The 21,086-nt window shown below is 29.1% G+C and overlaps 5 protein-coding genes across 5 annotated transcripts; 2 read left to right on the forward strand and 3 right to left on the reverse strand.

Moving 5' to 3' along the window:
* Positions 1 to 262: 262 nt before the first annotated feature.
* Positions 263 to 4,779, reverse strand: LOC145751941 (platelet glycoprotein 4-like). The gene is made up of 13 exons (XM_082568142.1): positions 4,672 to 4,779; positions 4,041 to 4,216; positions 3,745 to 3,901; positions 3,332 to 3,568; positions 2,963 to 3,057; positions 2,746 to 2,795; positions 2,586 to 2,655; positions 2,182 to 2,366; positions 1,726 to 1,844; positions 1,510 to 1,583; positions 1,271 to 1,366; positions 930 to 1,038; positions 263 to 319 (listed from the first exon to the last, which is right to left on the reverse strand). Exons 1-13 carry the CDS (start codon positions 4,777 to 4,779, stop codon positions 263 to 265), a joined length of 1,533 nt encoding a protein of 510 aa, XP_082424268.1.
* Positions 4,780 to 5,263: 484 nt separating this feature from the next.
* On the reverse strand, positions 5,264 to 8,372 carry LOC145758908 (cyclin-H-like). The gene is made up of 7 exons (XM_082572604.1): positions 8,195 to 8,372; positions 7,485 to 7,702; positions 6,769 to 6,873; positions 6,431 to 6,544; positions 6,181 to 6,299; positions 5,839 to 6,004; positions 5,264 to 5,589 (listed from the first exon to the last, which is right to left on the reverse strand). The coding sequence occupies exons 1-7, from the start codon at positions 8,322 to 8,324 to the stop codon at positions 5,452 to 5,454; spliced, it is 990 nt and encodes a 329-aa protein (XP_082428730.1). The 5' UTR covers positions 8,325 to 8,372; the 3' UTR covers positions 5,264 to 5,451.
* A 1,799-nt stretch (positions 8,373 to 10,171) lies between these two features.
* On the forward strand, positions 10,172 to 12,438 carry LOC145742520 (short-chain specific acyl-CoA dehydrogenase, mitochondrial-like). Its single transcript, XM_082560331.1, has one exon. The coding sequence runs from the start codon at positions 10,192 to 10,194 to the stop codon at positions 11,434 to 11,436; it is 1,245 nt and encodes a 414-aa protein (XP_082416457.1). The 5' UTR covers positions 10,172 to 10,191; the 3' UTR covers positions 11,437 to 12,438.
* Positions 12,439 to 14,437: 1,999 nt separating this feature from the next.
* LOC145752032 (uncharacterized) lies at positions 14,438 to 15,468 on the reverse strand. The gene is made up of 4 exons (XM_082568259.1): positions 15,408 to 15,468; positions 15,232 to 15,297; positions 14,813 to 14,939; positions 14,438 to 14,572 (listed from the first exon to the last, which is right to left on the reverse strand). Exons 2-4 carry the CDS (start codon positions 15,291 to 15,293, stop codon positions 14,438 to 14,440), a joined length of 324 nt encoding a protein of 107 aa, XP_082424385.1. The 5' UTR covers positions 15,294 to 15,297; positions 15,408 to 15,468.
* Positions 15,469 to 16,571: 1,103 nt separating this feature from the next.
* LOC145752286 (uncharacterized) lies at positions 16,572 to 19,915 on the forward strand. The gene has a single exon (XM_082568547.1). The coding sequence runs from the start codon at positions 16,649 to 16,651 to the stop codon at positions 18,962 to 18,964; it is 2,316 nt and encodes a 771-aa protein (XP_082424673.1). The 5' UTR covers positions 16,572 to 16,648; the 3' UTR covers positions 18,965 to 19,915.
* The last annotated feature ends 1,171 nt before the right edge of the window (positions 19,916 to 21,086 follow it).

Consider the following 21,086-nt stretch of genomic DNA (forward strand, 5'->3'; position numbering starts at 1 on the left):
TAGTAAAATGGACTAGCAGAAGGTATTTAAAGTATTATGTATAAATTTAAATCAATTTGAAGATGTAAGTATAATTCATTTTTATATTAAGTATGCCATAAAAATTACAAATTAAATTCGTGTATGCTATTTAAACATATAATCAAAAATTTACTTTTTAAATTAGCCTACAAAAAATAAAAAAATAATTAAATTAGTGAAAGTGTTTGCACATTAGGGTTGCCTTGTGAATATTTGAAAAATGTTTATTCTTAATTTGTGACTAACTGTGTTGTTGAACTTGTGGATATATATCTGCATCCTTTTGATTTTGTGGTTTCTGCAAATATTAGTAAAAAGGTAATGCATTTAATAGCAAGCAGTGTATTGTGGTAGTAAAAACACATTTATTTACAACATGAGGTCGTTGGGTTAAATCCCACTTTTTCCATGTCGCATTTACAGCATCCTTAAGTAAGGCCAAATGCAACAAACTTCTAACGAGCCCAAATCGAATAAGAAGATTATTAGGTAATAATAATAACTTTCCAATCTACCAGAAGCAACTTAAAACGGGATTCGTTACTCTAGGTTCAGACAATAAAATTTGCCTTTTCACCTTATGAATAAAGATATGAATACAAAAAAGGTATAGTTTATGGTTATGCTCCGTGTTAAGCAGGAAACATTGTAAGCTACACAAAGTTTAAAACTTTAAAATATAGTGAGGTTACCCTTTTCTTTGCTTTGATCTTTATTAAGTTTATTAATTTCTATTGTGTTTTTTTTCTAAACACAAAAAACATTAGAATGTTATTGACCTGGGTTAAAGTTTTAGATGTAGTTTAAAAAAATATTACAAAATCTTAAGTTTCGAGGGTTAGATATTGATATTAAATTTTGTTTGTTTGGCTACAGTTGTTAAACAAATACTAAGTTATAAATTCCACCTTATCGTAAAGAAAATAGGAGCCGATTCCGCCAATAAACAAACAGATTCCAATAATACAAAGAATAATTTGAAACAGTAAAAATAAATCATCCACACTGTATAATAACCTGTAAAAGGATATTTATTAACTTAGAAATTAAAAAGTATGTTTTATGTACAAAATATTAATATCCGCTAAATTTAAATCGGTTTAATTTTGATGAATATAAGCCTTTTTTTAAATATTACTTGTGAAATATAAGCCTTATTTTTTAAATATAACAGAAAAGGCTGGATATATTCATTATAATTGTTTAATTAAATTAATTGTATTTTAAGTAAGTGTAAATTAAATATTACTTTGTCAACCATTTTGTATATTCTTCTGTAAGTTCGGCTTCTTCTTCTAACCATATTATGGGAAATGCAAATTCTTCTTGAATTTGATTTAAAAGACTATAAAGAAAAAATCTATTAACCAACTTATGAAATGTGTATTATACATGATTTTAATCAGGTTCAAATGTTCAAATGCGTAGTTTTCTATGGATAAAGAGGTTAAAAAATTTTACACAAAAATGCTTGATAGCGGTAATTACTTGATTCTTGGATTTGGTGTCATAAAAATATTAAGTTGAATTCTACTTCTTGTTTTAATTACCAATCCTGTGGTCTAAAATTTTAAACATAAATACTGTATATTTTAAGGAAGGAGATATTATAGTAGCATACATTATTGCAGTATATATATTTTGTATTAATTTTTAAGGTGAACCACTGATCAACTTTGGTAATATTGACATTTGTTTATTTACCGGTTCATATACAAGTAGCAGTTCATGTTTGTCTTTGTTTGGTTCCATTCCAATTAATTTACTGCTGTAAAAACCATCTTCGTATAAAAAATGTGGAAATGAAACTAGGATAGGAGCACCTTAAGCAAAACAAATTGTTGTGTTATTGTAATCATTAGATAGTTTATAGTGGATTGCATACATTTAATATACTACAGCCAAGTTTTAAGTTGAATTTTGTAGTGTATGATGTTAATGGTCTTAATGCCTGTTTGTCGTTCAGTAGAAAGTAATACCAGGTATAGTACTTTACTAAAAGGCTTTTTACCCAAAAGCAGTGGGTTTTATTATGTAGTACATGCAAAAATACTATATTACACTTCCGATTCCGATATTTACGTATATTGGAATTTTAATTAAGTTGTAAAAATTTTGGACATAAGTTTAGCTGTACTACAAAAATTTTGTTTTTAATACCAAGTAAGCAATTGTCAACAAGAATTGCACCATCATGTTGACATGTAACATGCTCCTTATTTGTGCAAAAACATTCATTGTCAGGGTTGTTATTAGGTGATTGAAACAACTCTTTTGAACTGGTATACTTCCAACCATGTATCCCTAAAAATTCGTAGTCAGATGTGTATTCAGTGTAGATTGACCTAATAAAAAGACAATTTAATATAAGTTAATGTTTCTTTATAAAAAGAGTGCAAGTTCAATAAGAATAAAAGTCAGGTGTTATAATATCTATATACATTAGTTAGAAGCCATACTTTACTTACAGAAACTTTATTTCTAACAGGTTTTAGTTTAACTATTTTAGTCATGTAGTATATATATTATCACATATGTTGTATTACATATAGAAATCCACACACCTGCACATTTCATCAATAAATACATAACTTTTTTTTGTTTTGTCCATATAAGGAGGTGTCATAGATCCATCTTAATACAAAATTGTTTATTATTAAAATTGTTGATCATACAAAAATTAAAGCAATAATATATTTTTTAAATTAACAAAAGGTTATGTACCAGTGCCATTGATTGTATTACATGTGGAGCCATTCCAATATGGAAGTTCACTAATTTAAAAAAAAAAGATATATAAGTAGTTTTTTAGTTAACTATATTGTAATAGGCAATAAATTTAATTTGTTTAAAGATCTTCTATTTCTAATGCGTTATACATCTGCAGGTTTGATTACTAGATCGAAAAATCTTTTTATATTTACCAAAATATATGTTTTACCTCATGTTTCTGTATTTTGTAATTACATTTGTTAATGTGTAGTCTTGTTCACCAGTGTACACCTGATAGTCACGCCAACCAAGCGACACATTTGTCTATAAAAATAATAATTTTGTGTTGTTTAGGTTAAGGTTGTTAATTTGACTTTTTTGAATTTTTAACAGACATTTTTAATATATTAAAATGTATACTTAAACAAAATGTTAACATTTTTGTTTTTAAACAAAATGTTAACATTTTTGTTTAATACAAGTAGTTACAATTGACTTAAACAAAATGTTAACATTTTTGTTTAATACAAGTAGTTACAATTGACTTAAACAAAATGTTAACATTTTTGTTTAATACAAGTAGTTACAATTGTTTTACAAGTAAAAATAATCCAAACTCTTCAAAATTAACTTCCTCTGGAATCAAACCAAGGTTTTTTAATAGTTCTATGATTTCATTTAGTATTGGATCATGATAACCAAATAAAAAATCTCCCACTGGCATTGTATAAAGCAGTTCAGATGATGTTCTTTCAATAAACTCATTTAAAGTTTTATACAGCAAAGTTAGAGTAGGCCCAGGTGGAATAAAATTCTTCAGAATATCAGGAAGTATCTGCAATAATTATTTAAGTCCTTTACAATAATTATCTAAAAAAGTTGTTTTATGTGGTTACAATAAGTGATAATTTTTTTTAGAATTTAATTTTGTTGTGTAACTTTATTTTTTTAACTTGAAAGGAAATATTAACAGAAGAGTTGAAGCTTTGTTTGTTGACAAATTTTACTTACTGCTACTACAAAGTTGAGTGTGGTAACAAGGTCACTCTTACTTCCATTTGATTTTTCTTCATCAAAGTAAAAAGTTGCTGTTTGTCGATAATACACTTGCTGATTTTCACCTTCAGCATATTTTAAATAGTGAATGTTGTCTTTTGCTAAATATTCTCTGAAATTAAATTTTTTTTTAACTATAGTTACTCTAAAAAGTCTTTTTGCAAAAAAATGCATTTAAATAGATTTTGGTTAATAAAAAAATATTTTTTAGGTAATTAACTTTGTTTAAATATATTAAGTGTGGTACTTACTTGTATGTATAAGGTCCTATTTGCTGCAAAACAGGTTTTACATATTCGCCACGTTTTTGGTTAAGAAAATCTTCCTTGTTGGTAACATTGAATAGATAAAAATGCCTGTATACTGGCACTGCAACACTTTCCCAATTTAACTTATACATTGCTGTTCCTGGCACCACTGAAGTTTGCTTAACAATTTTTATAATTTTCATTATTGATGAAGTTTTTTAAAAAGTGAATTAAAACTATAAGATCTTTGTATACCCAACATAAATTTGTATTGAACCTACATGTTTTTAAAAAAATTTTCATTGGTAAATAATAAATGGATTTAAAATATCAAAGCATTTGTTTAAAAGTTTAAAAGAGCAAATTCCTATAATATTTAGTGTGTGTATTATATTTGTTTAACACACTTTACATTTTCCTGCAAAAATTGAATGTTTGTTTTAAAGGGTAAAGTATTATGTATTTACATTATAAATTGTAAATATTTGCATTGGGTTTATTAGTTATGGAAAATGTCACTTGCAAGCATTTTAGATTTGTAACAAATTTAACAGCCATTATTATTTAAATATTCTTTATTTTAAAAACCTATACTAATGAGTTACTATAGAACAACTTTAAACTATTTTAGCACCTGTTTTACAGCATTGTTATAAATAACATCATAGACATACAAAGCTATTCCACCCAGCACAATTAAAACCAATCCAATTAATGCAGTTGCTATTGAACAGCATTTCATTATTTTTATTTTTCATGGACTGTTAAACTATTAACTTACAAAAGTGTTTAAACAATTGAATATGTTACTTAAATAGGAACAACTTTATAATTTTTTAATGCGTAACTTTTTTACAACAAAAATGTGTTGATAAAGAGTTACAAGCTTTATTAAACTGTACAACATCTGATCTTTTTATACTTTATTATCTGTTTTATATATCTTAACGCAGGACCCTGTTTTTGTAATCTAAATCGCCAAATTTTTCAACCTCCAACCTAAAAACAATTTCTTTGTTTAGCCATTTATTGTAAACAAAAGATAACTGCCAAATCCTTTTACTTAAATATTAACTTTTATTTGGTAAATGTTGGGGCTATAAAAACATGATATTTACTAGGGTTACTAAAGTTTATATTAAACAATGCTGCCAAAGTTTGCAAAACAACAAGCAATGATGCGATTTGTTTGATTTATTTAACCTTCAACCTATTAAAGTTTATTTGTCTGATAAACGAGATACATATGTGGTATTTTAATTCATTATTTATTTAATAAAAAACTAGCAACGATTAAGTAGTAAACCTTAAACAAAATGTAATACAAATTAGAACTATAAAAAAATGTTGTCATGTTAGTTTTTTAAAATTTTAAATGTAGCCGAAAACAGTTTTTAAATACATAAACAAAAAATTAAAATCCAAGAAGGTCAGCTTCCATTTTTTGTCGTTTCTCATGTTCTAATTTTCTTTTCTTTGATTGTTTCTCACTTTTTTCAATTTCAAGTTGATGTTGAATTTGGAAATATTCTTCACTTGTCGGGTCTTTTGCCTGAAAAATTTTAGAGTTTGATTAGAATAGTGTTTGTCAAATTTGTATAAAAAAGAACTCGTTTTAGATCCGAATTTCTTTTTTGAGTATGTTACTAGAAAAATTGTTATGGACAAAGTCAGGTTAAATTTCTATAAAATTCCCAATTTTCAGATTTTTTCAATTATTTAGATAATATGAAATAAAAATAGCAACTTTTTATAGCAGAAGTTTATTTTCCATATATTTTCAACCTAAAATAGCATTTACCTTATTATAACATTTTTGAAGGCGTTCTTTTATTGGATTAACTAATTGTTTAGGTGGAAAAACGGAATCTGCTGCTTCAACCATTGTTCTGATTGATTGTATTCGCATTATAGTATCCTTTAATAACTTTTGGTCTTGTCCATTTAATAGCACATCAGTTACATATCTAGTGTTATAAACAATTTTCAGTTTAAATATGTTATTGGTTGGATAAGTAAATTTGACTTTTTAAAAATCTAATGTCTATAATTTTTTTCCTTTGTAAATAACTTTTAGTAGCCTTGAAGCATGAACTAAAGTTTAATAATCAACTTGGTAAATATGAAAAACATGTTCAAGTACCTGTCAATATTTATTCTGTTTTTGGAGGCAGATGAAAGTAAACCAGCTAGTGCAATTTGTGAAGGAGAAAATAGTAATCCAACATCAGTACTTAATGATCGCACAATAAAATCTTTAGCCTATGAACATAGTATATACAAAAATAATAAATTCGTGTTAAATTTTGTTTAATTAAACACAAATCGGCAAATCGTTTGAAATTTCATGTTATTACATATTTATTAATACATTAAGAGAAAAACAGATTTACAAATTTCCGCAGTTGTTCTGGGTTTTTCATATTGGGAAATCTTGTTTTAACATCAATTAAAAATCCCTCTAGGGGCCTGAAGGAGTTGTGAATAGTTAAGTGAAAGTTTAGTTCCTGTAATATATAATGCAGTACATGAAAATATTAAAGTGCCGTACCAAAAAATATCACATCAAACCATATTAATAAGGCACATACTAAATATTAACTTTTGTTACACATACATAATCAGTAATTTGCTTCTTATTTCAAAAAAAAAACATACGACAATAAGATTTTGTTTATAACTGTTTTAAGGCATCTGTTTTTAACATGTAGTAGCATGTTAATGTTAATACTTGAATAAGAAGTAGTTCCATGGTAAGTACAGCTTCACCAGTATGTTCATCTGCCCATGATATGTTTCGAACAAATTGTTCCATTGAAATATTAAATTCTTCTGTCTGTTAAACAAAATAAAACAACAAAATATTATTTTTGTAAATTTTTTTGTATAAATTTACCTTCAATGTGAAAAGGTTGATTGCGCGACCTAAACATAAAGTAACATCAGTTACTCCAACCCAGTCTCGAGTTGACTGCTGTTTATAGCGCCTTATTCGAGGGCGCTGCAGCATGAGAGCAGTGGGGATAAAACCCACACCTCATTTAATGTAGCAAGTGTTTTTACTACTACATTACGCTGCCGGTAATTATATGGTAATGTTTGTATAACTGTTCGTTTTTATTTGCTTAATATAATATTTGTAACAGCCCGACAGCAGGGTGTAATGGTCAGATCACTTGGCTTCCCTACATTAGGTTCAAGTATGATTTTAATTTCATGCTGTAATGCCCTTAAGTAAGGTACAACGGTATAAACTTTTCTTGAGCCAACACTTAATCATCAGCATAATTATCGGGCAATAATAATTTATAACATCCCAAACTACCAAACACAACTTGTGACTGGACTGTGGTAACTGATATTACTCTATGTTTAGGTCGTAAATTGACCTTCCCACATAGAGGATAAATAAGTATATAAAGTAGTAAACATTATTTATATACAAACCTTGCAAGCAAGCCAAATGCAAACTAAAAACATAATTTTTGGGTGATAATCCATAACCGATTTTCTGAGGTATAAGCGTTTCATGTAGAAGCAAGCAGTACCAACAGTATTGAGGGGCATTGGGGGATTAAATTTCCAGCAAACATCTCTTAATATATTTTCGTAATATTGAACCACAATTCGATGTTCTTTAGTGGTTAGAAAAAAGTGATCGTCCGCTAAAATATTTTAAACATGACTACTAAGGGGGTTTTAACCTTAATTACTTTATCTATGGTTTATTGCAAAAATGTTTTTTAGTTATAGTTATTGGTTTATTAACTTATTTCTAGGTTTTAGTTGTCACAGGCAAGTACAAATCCTAATTTATTATAGAAATCACAGTTTATTATTATACATCGGCAGCGTGGTGTAAAAGTTAAAAACATATACTACACCACCATGAGGTCGTCGGTTCCATTCCCACTGCTATCATGCTGTAGTGCCCTTGAGTAAGGCACTATAAGCGTCATGTACTCCTAGTCCTGCTGAGTCGGCAGTTAATCAGCAGCGCAATAACCGGGCAATTATAATCTATATAATAACCCAAACCGAAGGCAACTCGAGACTGAGTCGGAGTAACTAATTTTACTCTTTTATTAGGTCGCGCATTCGACCTTCCCACATTAAGAATAAAAATATATACAAAAAAAATAACAGTGTTTATTTACATGGCTCAATTTGTGTGTTCTTTGCACAGTAATTCTTTCTATATTTGGCATTGCCATTGTAACGTAACTTTTTTATTTCTTCTACGTTGGAAAACGTCCAAAAAGTTTTTTGAGTGCTGCTGTGAAACATAATGTCTAACAAATTTGTTTTTAAAAAATTTTTAAAGCACGAGTTTTCAGGGAAATCCCCGGCTTTCCTGATTTCGTAAACGTGAGGTAAAAACTTTTTCTATCAAAGTTGTATTTAAAAAAATTAAGTATACATTTATTTTAGACTATAAACAAAATTAAAATACAAATTTTGTCTCCTTAAACAAAAAAATCCAAAACAAGAAATGAAACTACGTATAAATTATGTTTGGATTTTTGTGGTTTTTTTTAAAAAAAAACTAATATGACTAGATCCGATCAAAAAAGTGTTTACCTTTGAGAGTCCAAGTTTTAAATACACATAAGTGAAGTGACCCACGGACTTTAGTCAATATTTTCGTTAGTTTGTTTAAGTGATAATAGCTGGCGCCGGCTGTGTTGAGTCGTGTTAATAAATATTCTCTATGCAATGCAGCCCACAGACGGTAACCAGACACTTCGGCCCCCGGACACTTCGGCCAAAATTTTTTTTTCAAAACAGCGGGGATTTTGCATTTTAATTACCGCGAGAAATTTTATTTTCGCGTAGATATATACAGTTTTTTAGACCGTATTTGAAACAAAATAAGCAGTAAATTAATATTTTTTTTTAATAATAATATGCAAGAACATGTTATCTTTCTTTCGGTGTGTCAATTTTTTAATTTTACAAACTAAAACCTATAAAAAACTAATTTTGAAAGCGCGCGCTTTCAGATGACGGAGGACAATGCATAATGATATCTCGTATTTTGCCAAATAGTGCCGCCTTTCTAAACAATATTTGAAGAAAATAGAGCGTTAATTTTTTATTTTTTACACTGAAGATTATGCATAAATATGTTATCTTTCTTTTTCCGTGTCAATTTTTTAATTTTACAAACTAAAACTTATAAAAAACTAATTTTGAAAGCGCGCGCTTTTAGGTGACACAAGACGATATGCATTATGATATCACGTATTTTGCGAAATAGGGCCGTCTTTCTAAACGACATTTGAAGAAAATAGGTCATTTATTATTCATTTTTTACACTGAGGAATGTGTATAAACATGTTATTAGTTATTGCCAGTGTTAATATATATAAATTTATATACTAAAACACAAAGAATAAAACGTTTAAAGAGTTCCCAGAAGATTTGTCCTGCAAAAAACGGCGGGGAGTCGGCGATAAAATTCCCGTGTATAAAGTCAGCGTAAGACCATATTTTACCGATATTTAAAATAAAATTTTGCATAAAGTACAGTATATATAAAAGTTTTTATTGATTGTTATGTCAATGACATATGTTAGTTTTTGAAATATTTATTTTTTTTAAATTTTAATTAGTTTTTTCAAAATTAGTTTTTTATAGGTTTTAGTTTGTAAAATTAAAAAATTGACACACCGAAAGAAAGATAACATGTTCTTGCATAATATTATTAAAAAAAAATATTAATTTACTGCTTATTTTGTTTCAAATACGGTCTAAAAAACTGTATATATCTACGCGAAAATAAAATTTCTCGCGGTAATTAAAATGCAAAATCCCCGCTGTTTTGAAAAAAAAATTTTGGCCGAAGTGTCCGGGGGCCGAAGTGTCTGGCATTCCCCACAGACACATGGTATTTTGGAACCGGCGGAAACATAGACTAAAAATCCTGCAATTGTGATTGCAGTGCCAGTATGTTTCTAAATTTGCTCGTAAAATTAAGTTAAAACCATATGTTAAGATTACTAAGTTGCAGACATACTCAAGTCTGTTAATTTTTCCAGACTGTTTTAGTTTTATAGGCAGATAGATGATGTGTAATAGTGTGTTGAAAAACGAAAAAAAATCCTTCTTTATTTGTATTTTTTAAGGGTATTTAAAAAAAAGGTTCAACAAAATGTCTTATAAAGTACTAACTCGCTGCCTTTCTCTGTCAAAATATATAAAAAATGTTTCTAATCAATCGATGAGGGCAATTAGTGTGCTCGCTGACATGGGCGAGCTGCCCGATACTCATCAAATGTTACGCCAGACTTGTGCCGAGTTTGCTGAAAAAGAACTAATACCCAGTGCTGCTAAAACTGACAAAGAGCATATTTTTCCAACCGAACAAATTCAAAAAATGGGTGAGCTTGGATTAATGGGGCTTGACATTCCAGAGAAGTATGGTGGTACTGGTATGGATTACCTAGCTTATGCTGTTGCTATGGAAGAAATAAGCCGAGGTTGTGCTACTGCAGGAGTTATAATGAGTGCTCATAATTCATTGTACCTTGGGCCTATAAAGTCATGGGCCAACGATGCCCAAATAGAGAAATATGTCACACCATTTCTTGATGGTGTTAAGATTGGTTGTTTTGCATTAAGCGAACCAGGAAATGGATCCGATGCTGGTGCTGCTTCCACCACTGCAAGATTGGATGGAGATAGCTGGGTTTTAAATGGAACCAAGGCTTGGATTACAAATAGCTACGAAGCATCGGCAACAGTTTTATTTGCAACAACAGACAGAGAAAAAAAGCATAAAGGAATAAGTGCGTTTATTGTTCCTATGCCAAGTAAAGGTCTCAGTCTCGGCAAAAAAGAAGACAAGCTTGGTATTCGAGGTTCGTCTACAGCAAGTTTAATATTTGAAGATTGCAGAATTCCAAAGGAAAATATAATCGGCGACTTGGGTCTTGGTTTCAAAATTGCGATGACTACTTTGGATGCTGGAAGAATTGGAATCGCTGCTCAAGGTTTAGGTATTGCCCAAGCATCTTTGGACTGTGCCACTGCCTATGCAAATGACAGAAAGGCATTTGGTTCACCTTTGAACAAGCTTCAAGCAATTCAATTTAAATTGGCAGAGATGGCAATGCGAGTGGAAAGTGCCCGCTTACTTACATGGAGGGCAGCTAAAATGAAAGATGCGGGTTTAAATTTTACTAAAGAAGCTGCTATGGCAAAACTTTCTGCATCAGAAACAGCAACATATAACGCACACCAGGCCATTCAAATTCTTGGAGGTATGGGTTATGTGAGCGACATGCCAGCTGAAAGGCATTACAGAGATGCGAGAATTACTGAAATTTATGAGGGTACCAGTGAAATACAAAGATTAGTCATAGCTGGGAGGATTTTGAAGGAATATAACAGTTAAGGTATTGTATGTATTTTGATTTTTTCACGAAGTTTCAATATTTTTGATTTTTCTTAATTATTATTAAATATTTTCTACAGTATATATATATTTAATTGATTATTTAGCTACGGTTAGAGGTACTACTACAGTTTCTTACAAAAATTCATTAAAATTAGATAAATTCAAAATTAAAAAAAACTGCTTGTATATTTAGATATGGATTTAATAAGAATTACTAGTTTTATTAAATTAAATTTATTTTTAACTTGGAAATAGGGTGAAATTAATTTAAGGGGTGTTAAATTTGTGTTTTTTCTTATTGGCTTATATTTTATAATAATTTTGAATTTGTTAGAAGCTTGTTTCTTTTATTCATAGTAATGCGTAGTTATTAAATAAATCTAATTTAAGTTATATTGCTAAATTTTATTATTGTTTAAGTCTAAAAAATTATTCAGTTGATTATGTTTACTTTTTGCCGTTTATGGTTCTTGAAAAACATCATATTACTAACTGATTCTTATTACCTTGATGATTTTTTTTAAGACTCCCAAATTTTTGGAGTACTATAAAGTAAACACGATCCCAATTTTGTGTTGCAAGCAATTTATTTAAACTGTTTAGTATTTATAAATAAGGTTAAATCTGTAATTGGCCCATACCTAATATAATTTTAGATTAACTTCTACCAATTAGCTTTTAACATTAAACTTAACTTAAAATAGTAGACAATTTTGATAAAAAAGAAATATATTTATTTTATCCCTTTTGTTTTATTATAAACTTCCCAGTGTATATACAATACATCTATATATTTTTAAATTGCTTTATACAAATTTTTAATTAAGCGCAATAGTTGATTCACAATGCCACAATGTCATTACACCAAATTTCAAAAAGCAGTAATTAGGTACAGATATATTTTTTTGTTAGATTTTAATATTGTTGCTGTTGTTGAATAGTAATAACAGGCATCTGAACTGCTGCTGTTGTAGTAGTAGTAGTAGTTGTAACTACTTGGGTTGGGGCAGCTAAATATGAAGCAATGTTAAAATATATTTGATATGTATGTTTTAAAGAAAATATTATTTTTTTAATTTTAAGTGAGTGCTTTTCTTAATTAAATGTTTCAGAATTGTCTCACAGATATGCTTTTCAAGACTTTTATTATAACTTCGATATACCTGCCAGTGTAATAAAAGCAATGCCCCACATGATTGCCCAAACCCAACCAATCAAAAACACAAACACTGTGAGCAACTGAAACCAACCGACCCAAAAATTGAGGCAGAACATTCCAAATTTGTCACCCCCCGTTTGTGTGTTACTGGAGCAGCAAAACGCTGTAAACGAGGCTATAACAGTACCTGTAAATCAATTTGTGAAAGCGGTTATAAAAAGCTTTTTTGTTGCGTTATTACACAAGAAAAGAGACTATTTAAAGTCTTCTAGTATATATACAAAAACACTTTTTTTTAACAATTAGCCTTTATTTTGGCAACACTTTATTAAAAATTACATCAAATTTAAAATCTATATGATATCCGAATTCCATTTACAAAATATTCTTTTAGCTTAACTCACCAATTCCAGGCAAAAAGATATTTACAACACACAGAGTAATGGCCACGCACATGGGCATAACAGGTATAGCTGCTCTCAATGAATTAAAGCCAGTATTTTGTTGGGTAACATAGGTCACTTGATGGGTTGGCTGCATAGGTGGGGGTGGGGCCCCAAAGTTATTGAGCACAGTATGTTGTTGCTGGACCCCATACCCCTGTTGTGGTGGGTAACCAACAGGAGCACCGTAATTGGTTGAAGGACCTGCACCATCATTCTAATGAAAAATATTTACTAGACTTTTATTTTAAAAAGAAAATTTTTTTTTATTAAATATATATTAATATATTCTACTTATAGTTTGATTTAACTTTTAATTTACTAACATTTGTGGTGTAAGCTGGGGGCATGCCCATTTTCTCGGTATTTGATGGATTTTCCATTTTAGTTAAAAACAATCTAAAAATAAAAAAAAACGATAAATTTCTACAATATTTAATAAAATAATATCTTAAATGTAAAATAATTTGTATTAATAAACTGTTTTTTTTCGTTTTAGCCCTTTAACTATGTTATACAAAATATATTAAATAAAAATTATTTAACTGCTCTTTTTATATGTAACTAGAATAACAAATACTATCCATGAAATGATACTCATGAGCTGCTATGGATGTTTGTTCATTGATTTTTACCCAGGCCTGGTTAACTATTAATTTGTTGGTGGATTATTTAAACATTAAGCAATACCTCGTGACTTAAATATACAGATAGCCTCATGTTGGTAAAAATAGGAATTTTTTTGGTAAACAATAAGAATAAACAAAATGTTTTTAAATTTTTTCATGTTTTTTCGCGCATTAACAAAAGTAATGAAAAGATATAAAATACATAATGTATTAATGCGACTAAAAAAGTGACAAAATTAATCTAGTGATTTAAAGCATACAATAAATAATATGTTTTTTGCACAAAAATATTGTAGTAAATCATGGCAAGATCACAAAATCCAATTTGTTGAAACATTTACCGATTTTTGTTACATGATATAATGATCAATAGTTTATACTTGGGTCACAAGATTCGTAATAACTTATTTAAAAGTTTATTTGTTGGTCGTATGTTTACTTTTCCGCTGATGTCACAATACGTTTGCCTTAATTGCTTTTTTATTTAACTTTTTATAGACCTTAGACATCAAAAAAAGAAATAATTCATTAACGCTGTGCTTATAACAAAGGTGTTATAATCTTGTAAACTCAAGCTTAAAAATTTAATCAAAAATTTTCGTGTAAATTTGATAATGTATGCTTATCATTGATATTATCATAAACTTGTTTTAGTTAAGTAGGTCAAACAGTTTTACACAATCACTTTTTTGTTATTTTTTTTATTGCAAATGTAAAAAACACATAATCCCGCAAAGCATTTTAAAACACAAAAAGCTGTCATCAATTTAGTTGATCATATCAGTTTCGCCAGAAATCTGTCTGTCCATCTCCTTCATTATTTCATCTATCGCATCTTCCTTGAAAACTGTGGAAAGCTCATTTCTCAAATCGTACATGAGGCTCAAATACTTCAAGGGCTCCTGAATAACAAAACATATTTTAAGTAATATTTTTAAAGAATAACATAAAACTAATTGGTTAAATATAACTAAAATGTTAAAATAGTTATCGGTATATTTGGGTAATTTTATTGTGTTTTTATAATTTTCAAAACTTTTGGACAACATTTTGTTTTAAATTTGCAATAGGCTAAAAATGAGTTTTTTTTCGTTCATAACTTTTAAAATCAGAATAAGTGATGTTTTGTCTAGTGTCGTTACCTGTTCCTTTAGATTTTGAATTTCGGCTTGACTTTTATCGCCCGCCAACATAGATAAACCCGTTTTTGCCGCCGTTTGTACCAATGGGTTGGATGCTACTTTCTTGAGACTACGTCCAATCGATTTACTGCAATTTAAATAAAAGAAATATTTAGGTTAATATTAATAATATAAAGGGCGTTAACATTATTGTAAAGTAAATTTTTCAAGTCCCCAAATCTGTAGGTTGGATTCTTGGTGTTTTCATTTCGTTAACATGAGCGGCAATGCACGATTAAAATTTGTACGTCAAAACATAGCACACTGGCATCGCCTTATTTATTGCCGTATAATAAATAAAAGACTGCTTACGTTTATTTTATACAGTTTTCATACTTTAGTTATATTAACAAAAAAATATTGTAAAGGTCTAAACTTACAACCACCCCGCTTCCGTAGAGCATGCCAGTCCAACGATCAACAAACAAATAGCAAATTTCATTTTTCTGCAAAAATTAGTCGAAAAATATTTATTAAATTGTTAAAGAATATAACAATATAAAACCAGAAAATTTCCTTAATTAAATTGACAAATATCATAATAAAACAGTCTTACCTTTATAGGTGTTATTATCAGTTAATGTTCGTTTGTAAGCTGTAATTATACAGATATTTGCGTTGCCTTTTATATACCAAACCATATTTGTTTTTTAGCAAACTAAATAGGCTAGCAATAAGCTATGCAATCCAACACTTAAATAGATTGATTGAAGGTTCTATTAATTTTGTAAGGAACTGTCGCTTTGTTTAAAAAAACATATTTTCGTTTACGCGAAAGCGCATTGATTTGAATGATGGAGCTTTTGAAATTAAATTATTACGAAAAACACCTGCCAATCAAAAGCGTTAAGGCTATATAAAAATGAGTTAAATAAAAAATACCTTCTAAACATTTCGAAGAATAGCTATCTATCAACATCCCATATGATAAAGCAGGCATATTTAGACATATTGCCATATGTCCTTCAGGCTAAAAAGAAAATCAACTAAATTTATGTCATTCGTGGTAAACCAATTTGTCAAATAGAACAGCCTTTATCTTAACCTCCTAAATAAGAAAAAAACAATTTCTTACTTAACGTATGTTTTTCAACTTAGTAAAAAGTTAATTATCACAACAGGCAAAAATATCGAAAACTTCCAAATGCGAATCTGTTTCGAGGTAACAATACTTACACCCTTTGTCTTTAAAAGTGGGCACAGTGAATTTTAACATTTTTTTGAAAATAAACCCTGGGTCTGTTAATTACTTTTATATAAAAGCAAGTTGCTTGAGGATAAAAAGATGCCACTAAAGTGCGTGGGTAGAAGGGAAAGCATCCTTAAAACGATTTTCTCCTTATTTGAGTTTCCTTAAAATTTTAATTTTTCGATTTTAATTTTTCCATTGTATATATTTAAACAATCTTGTTTAGGTTTTATTTAGCAAATGTTTATGTTAAATATTGGGTTGTTACTAAAATAAAATATTTTTAATAAATTTGTAGGTTATGAAAATATTCCATTTTATAAAAAAAATTTAATCAATTTATAGCCTAAATACAATTTTAAGTTTGCAAAATTCTGCTTTTTAAAATTGAAGTGTTTTAATTATAACAAACTTACTAATAATAAACATTTCAGAGTTAAGGGTCAGAGTTAAGATTGTAACATTTTCATTTTTAAAATTTGACAAATTGTCATTTTAATTTAATAATTTTGATATTTTTACAGATGATAATCCAACAAAAATAAATGTAATAGGATTGCACTTGCAGTTTGTCTTAAACTGGACTCTGTGGTAGCCTATTAGATAGCATGAACATAAAAAACAGCTGGATAGTTGGTTGGGTTAAAAATATATGTTTGCTACTTTTTCTTTGTATACTATTTATTGCAGTTTCAGACTGTGATGTTTGTTCAAATGATTGTTCCACAACTTCTCAGCATATAAACACTAACCAGAACAATAACATAAAATGTCGAATGCAAAACACTAGCTGTTTTAACATAACTAGATCTGATAATTCTGATATTAATAAACCAGTCATCAAAAACCAATTCTGGTACTTGTACGATGAAGGGAAAAAAATTGCATTAAATATTTCCTGGGGTCCAAACCAAGAATCAACCATAAGTGAATTGAAGGGTTACAAAATTCTTTTTAAAGGAGAGAAAGGGGACTTCAAAAAATACTATTGTTTGCAGAACAATCTTAATTTTCACGATCATTCATTTGCAGAATTTTATTATGATTGTTATGGAAAGTTAGGAACAACGGAAATCAGTCCTGGAGAAACCATTAGAGGATTTATTTTTAATATTCCAGGCACAAAAAAGTCATCTTTTAAGATAAAGATACCTTCTTGTGAAGACAAAAGATTAGCCAAGGTTTTAAGTTGTGCTCCAGAAAAACAACTTTTTATTGTTATGAATAAAAACTCAATAAATTGTAAAAATGGTGAAGTCAATTTCAGTTACAATGTTCCTATCAGTGTAAAATATGATTTTGCCTCCATATTGTTGCTTCAAAATGACAATGAGATTTCTTTCAACTCAAATTTGCCCTTAAGTTTCAACAACCACACAATAAAATTAAATGGATATTATTTGCATCACAATTACACAATTCAAGTATGGGGTGGTGGATCCGGTCCTATCAGGGCACAAACCAAGTTTAATTTTGGGTCGTGCATAAAAACTCCAGAAACCAACTTGGTCTTGCCTATCGTTGTACCCTTAGGGGTTTTACTCTTTGTGGGTGTAATTGGTTTTATTATTTACAATTACCATGCTCAAATATGGTCAACAATGAGGAATTGCCCTGGAATAACCTTGAAGCCCCATCTTAGAGAACGTTCAGTTCAGGTCTCAATTCCAGCTTCTGTTGACCCCAATAACTGTAATGGCAATTCTACTTTAAATACGCCGTGGGAAGAAGTAATTAATGCTGAGCCATTATATCATGTCACATCTGCTTCTGAACCTAACATTCCCGTTAAAGTGTTTATCGTATTTGTTGCTGACAATAGTTATCATACAAATGTTGTTCGGAAATTTGCAGAGTACTTAGATTCTGATCTAAATTTCGATGTTAAAATTGAACTGTGGGAAAAGCTTGAAATTATGGTAGACTATGCCACCTGGTTAGAAAATTCTTATAAAGAATCCCAAAAAATAATCGTAATCTGGTCGCCAGGGGCTAAAAAAAGATGGCAAGAAAAGGGCAATAATTCATACATCTCCCAGGACTTATTTACTCCAGTAATAATTGACATTAAGCGTGATTTGTACATTAAAAACAACCGTAAAAAGTACTTTTTTGCATACTTTGACTATTGCTCAGCTAAGGATGACATACCTAGTGATTTTCATGATTATTCAACCCGTACTTTTAACTTAATGAAAGGGTTTGAACCACTTTACTTCTATTTGAAAGACATGGAAATGTTTCAAAAGGGCGAAGATAAAATTCAAAAAAAGGTCAAGTTTAATTATTACGGCAATCCACAAATTAATCGTTTTGGCCCCTATTTGCAACAAACAATATTAGAGGCGGTAAAATTTGCTCAAGAAAATGAAGACTGGTTTAGTGATTACAAGGAGAAAAATCTTGCAGAACAACTAGATGTTCCTGAAATTGATGATGCACACTATCTGCAAGAAATAAGGATGAAAATAAAACCTCCTTCTCCCATTTTAAGAATTCAAACTCAGCCAGAGGACACAAGCAGTTCATATTGTGTGTCAAATTTACAAAGCTCTAACCTTGGTTCTTCGTTTATGTGCTCAAGCTTCTGTAAGAAAAATGATTTGTCTTCAACTGAAACAAATGAATCAAGTATTACCACAGTAAAGGGATTGTTGTTAAATCAGCAATTACATTCATTAACTGAAGAAGAAAGTGACCCTTCAGAAAATGTTTCTCAAATAGACGAAATAGAAGAAAATGACGAAGAACAATCTTATAGTTTGCTACAACCGGAGCTTTTTACATCGCGTGACTTTCAAAGCGGCGATAATTCTCAATCAGATTTTGAATCAGAATCTTATTTTCCGATTTTACGTCCTCCAGTTGACTTTGAAAGCAATCCCTCTGAAGTACTTCAAAACATTAACAACTCTTTTGTATAACGTTGTGTTTGTATTTTCTATGAAATTTGTTAGTGTTTGAACTATCCTCTTCGTGGAAAAAGTGGCTTCTATATATTTTTTTGTATATATTATTATTCTTGATATTAGAAGGTCGACTTTACGACTTAAACGTAGAGTAACATCAGTTACCCAAGCCCTGTATTGAGTTGCCTTTGGTGGTTAAAAATATTATGGGTTATAATTGCCCGATAATTAAACTGCTAATCAAATGCCGGTTCAGCAGAAGTAGTTCATAAAACCCGTGGGGATCAAACCTTAGATGGTATAGAGAAAGTAACTGCCATAACACATATGAAAAAGAACATTTGTGATATAACGAACACTTTAAATAGACGTTACAAAAGTTTAAGTCGTTGATTAAGATTGTGTTTTATTAAGGTATGGGGCAATATTATTTTAAGTTTTTATATAAAAACTTTTAGGCTTTATAAGCTTTTTTAAACATGAACTTCTTTATTATTACCAAAAACTATTTTACCAATAGTAAAATTTTTAATGTATTTTCTTATGCTATTTTACTTTTAAAATGTTTCAATATTTTAAATCGCTTATGGTTTTTGAACAACTATGTACCCTGATGGTCCTTGCAAATTTTATTTTTACAGTAATAGATCTTTGAAATATGTATTTTTATATTTTAACATCAAACGACTATATATTTAATGAAAGGGGATTGTAAGTGCAATTACATATTGTTCTTGTTACTTTTACGGTTCTCGCATATTATTTCTTTTGCGGGTCTAAATTTTTAGAGGAATGTTATCTACAAGTGATCCAACATTTTTTATTAATAAATCAAATAATATTTTTATATTTGCCATTTCAAATTTTTCTTTTTAATTTTTTTTTTAACTTTTGTACAGTTGTAAATCATTATTGTTTTTCTTTTAAAGAGCAAGATGTAAATAAACTGCACAAAATTATTCTTTTCAAAACCTATTTGACAATAAAACAAATAAGGGGATTTTTATGCACTGTTTGCAAAATAAAGTGCCCATTACTTATGTATTGCATTTTGTCATTTAACTTCTTCCGTGATATTTTAATCAACAAAGAGTATATCAGTTACCTCTAAACTAGCCTAAACATGACTTTAAGAGTATTGGTATTATTGATTATTATTGCCCGGTATTCAGGCCCAGTATTTTGGGTAAGTAGAAGTTAAAATCGTTTTTAGGCCCCTACTAAAAAGTGGTACGACATGGCTATAGTGGTACTAAAAAGCCACAATGTTGCAAAGCCAATTGCTTTTACCATTACACCATTTCTACAGCATGAAGCGCACTTCTTTAAATTTTTTTTAATATACATTTAATTTGTTGTGACGATACATTTATTTAACAAGTGGATATGTGTGATTAATTAAAATTCTATATAATTTTAAAAATTAAACTTAAACCCGATAACATTACATTTTTTTGTATTTATATTACGCCGCAATTAAACCTAGCTCTAATTGTTAATTATTGGCTCCGCAAAAGTTTATACTGTTTATATAGCCTTACTCACGGGTGCTACAGCATAAGAGCAACAAGGTAGAGTTACTTAATTAATTTTTTGTTTGTTATAAGTCAATAGTCCATTGCGAGAAAGCTTTTGTTATAAGACAATTTAAGTCTAGTTAATTTAAATATAAGTCATTAATTTTGACATTCTTGAATTTCAAGAAATGTCCGTGTTTGGTATTTTATTTAAAAAGTAATTAAAACGCTAGTTTTAATTGTTTATTTATATAAAATTCAGTTGATTGTAATTTTGAACTATAAATAACATCCGCTTATTTTAACAGCTAAACCATAAATATTAATCTTGCATTTAGTTAGCTCAAATAAAATGTTATATAGTAAAGTTTAATGTTATTAAAATTAGATTATATTATTTTATTAAAGCTTAACCAAAATGTAGATTTTAATTACCTAAAAAATCCCTCTTTAACTCTGTTTACACAAACTAAAAAAAGAGTAAACAGGTTAAACATACAGTTAAACACAATTTAAATCTTATAAAGAAACACAAAGTTAGTAAACCTCATTTTCAGTCTACAGCATTAGGCAAGTTTTATCTAAAAGGCCATTTTATTCTTAACCTTAGGGATCGGCGT

The sequence above is a fragment of the Corella eumyota genome, chromosome 1 (assembly GCF_963082875.1).
Source record: "Corella eumyota chromosome 1, kaCorEumy4.1, whole genome shotgun sequence".
NCBI classification, from domain to species: Eukaryota; Metazoa; Chordata; class Ascidiacea; order Phlebobranchia; family Corellidae; genus Corella; species Corella eumyota.